General features: G+C 38.4%; 1 protein-coding gene across 3 annotated transcripts in view; it reads left to right on the top strand.

Annotated features, from left to right (window-relative positions):
* The first annotated feature begins 1,420 nt into the window (after window positions 1–1,420).
* Window positions 1,421–2,664, top strand: part of MFS16 (major facilitator superfamily transporter 16) — a 67,181-nt gene continuing 65,937 nt past the window's right edge. For all 3 annotated transcript variants that reach the window (XM_076205555.1, XM_076205553.1, XM_076205554.1), the window contains exon 1: window positions 1,421–1,618. In XM_076205555.1, the coding sequence (XP_076061670.1) occupies window positions 1,539–1,618 (80 nt within the window). In that variant the 5' untranslated portion in view covers window positions 1,421–1,538. The remainder of the gene's footprint in view (window positions 1,619–2,664) is intronic.

The raw sequence follows: 2,664 nt of genomic DNA, 5'->3' as shown, positions 1-2,664 counted from the left end.
AATGCCACTTTTATTGATCTTAGCAAGTTGTAAGCCTCCCCGACAATTTTGTTAATCTGTTTATCATAGGACAAGTCGTTTGTGATAATTGACCCCAAATCTTTTTCGGATCCTACCTTCTTTACCTCCTTGGTTCCAATTGTATATTTTCCTAATATTCTATTTTTGCTTTTTCCAAACTCCATTATGCTGCACTTCTTAGTATTAAAGTCCACTTCCCATTTCTGACTCCAGTTCCATACCTTATTCAGGTCTTCCTGTGTGTGTGTGTGTGTGTGTGTGTGTGTGTGTGTGTGTGTGTGTGTGTGTGTGTGTGTGTGTGTGTGTGTGTGTGTGTGTGTGTGTGTGTGCGTGCGTGTGTGTGTGTATTCACCTTGGTCTTTGGATCACGTGTTGGACTCGTGATCGACAGCTATTTCCCTCCCGGAAGAGAGCTCAGAGCTCGTATGACCGATCTATGAGTAATGCTATGACCTTTCACACACACACACACCCAACTCCCCGCCCACGAGAGTTGGAGTAACGACTCGAAGCACAGCGATACCGAAATAATTTCGGCCCTGAGCAGGATTCGAACTGGGTACTGCGAGCACCGCCGTACTTCCCAGTCCAGTGCTCTACCAACTGCGCCACCGAGTCGGGGTGTGTGTGTGTGTGTGTGTGTGTGTGTGTGGAAACGCATAACACACTTTGTCATTAGTCAAGGTGTTCAGAATGAATATATACATCTAGCCAATCGAATGCTTCACCTCATCATAAACTGATATTATAGAAATTGTTATGTATATATAGGAGGTGAGAGGTGGGATCAAAATCCTGATTTATCTATTTATTTATTTATTTACTTTTTTTTTTTTTTTTTTTTTTTTTGCGTCCTTATCACGTGAATGTCCGCTAGGGTCATTTTACCATCCACTTATTGTGCCATCTACGGTTTGTAATTCTATATCTGTGAGTGCTAACGAATTGAAACCATTTACGTCGTCGCTTGAAATTTAATGAACTTGATAAAAAGAATATGTGATATATTATCAAGGAGAGTTGTATCAACTGCATTATCATGTTATAAGGAGATCGAGGTCACGGAGAGAACTTGGAACATATAAAAATTTTCATATATCAGGTTCACCTTCATCATATATCAGAAAAATAATACTAAATTCCATAAGCAAGACCTGGATAAGATAAAGATTTGACAACTCATAAAAAGGCCAATTTATGTGCACATATGCCACAATTTTGTAATTATATAATTATACTTGTAGTACCACCTACACATAGTCTATAAAACTATTTTTAGAATAGATAATAGGATAAAATTTTGTAGGATAAATAATACCTATTGAACTACATTGTCAGAATTAATATAATTATAAATATTATTTGGCATCTGTTACATGATGTCACTGCGGCCATTGTTTATATACAGTCAGCTGAGTAGTTGACGCTTGCAAAGTGTAAGTGCAGGAAGTGAGCAGAGAAGACGGACGTTCTATCGTATCCCCATTTTACATCGTGTAGTCATCAATTGGGATATCATGAGATTTACACCTCCAGGAGTGAAGGCTTTAGAAGTTGGGTTTTGTGCTAACCGCGATGAAGGAATCAAAAGGAAAAGGTATGACTCAAGTCTCTACCTCCGTTAATCATGAACATTACATGATGCGTCACCCAAGGGCACAGCTACATGTAATGATGTACATTACAAAGAATTTATGTATTTTATTGTTTTCGTAACTTAGGAAATTTATCTAATATGAAATTTAACTTCTGATAAGTTTTAAAAGTAGCATAAGAAACGAGGGGAATAGTTGCAGTAGTTAGGAGTCAAAGTTGATTTCGTAGACAACTGTGACGTCAATAGATATTTCTTTACAGGAAGGTAGCAGTATCGTTTAGATTCACTTCAACCCCTTTTTCTACCATATAGATAATATAGATGAAGAATTCTCACTAAGAGGCACTTAGCTTTGTCCAGAAATATTCCAGGGCAAGTAGAAGTCATTGGAACAACCATTCAAAATCCACTGGCACTGCTGAACAAATTTAAAATTACAAAGGCTTTTTTCAACCTCTCTCACTTTATTTGATTTCTCTACATTCTATTTAGTCAATCTCTCGTTCTATTCATCAATGGTATCTGGTTGACAGTACACTCTCTCCATCTGTTGTTCCAATCTTTGGTTATCCTTTCTGCCCAATGCCATTTTTGCTCCTTTGTCAATACCAAAATATCTAGCCATCCAGTTTTGACCCAACTTTACTTCATGTTCGTCAGAAGTATGCCTAACATTGATCTTTATTCCTCACGTCCAGTCGTTAGAAAATGTGGAATGGCTAAATTAGCGGCAGTTAGGTTAGGACCTAAACCACCGCCACAGTCCGGGCGCTCAATTCAGCAAAGGATTTTCTGCTTTGTGTGTAGTTTCTCCTGCTGAATTCAGCAATTTTTTGTTTATGAATTCACTAGTAGACGAATCATTCATATATGAACCATTGGAACTGAAAAAAATGCACGCAACGCCCAGGCACCATAGAAAATCGCCGGTCGCTACCGGGTGTTCCTGGTCACTGCCAGGCATTAATTAGTACAACCCGAGAGTCCTTCTGTTTTCCCTCCTTTAGGTACTTTCTGACGCATAAGAAAAAACTACAATATGTAAC

Source organism: Oratosquilla oratoria, chromosome 22 (genome assembly GCF_046742065.1).
Source record: "Oratosquilla oratoria isolate Oo_2021 chromosome 22, ASM4674206v1, whole genome shotgun sequence".
In the NCBI taxonomy this organism is placed as follows: Eukaryota; Metazoa; Arthropoda; class Malacostraca; order Stomatopoda; family Squillidae; genus Oratosquilla; species Oratosquilla oratoria.
The sequence above is the reverse complement of the archived record's forward strand: the minus strand, read 5'-3'. Positions and strand labels throughout refer to the sequence as shown.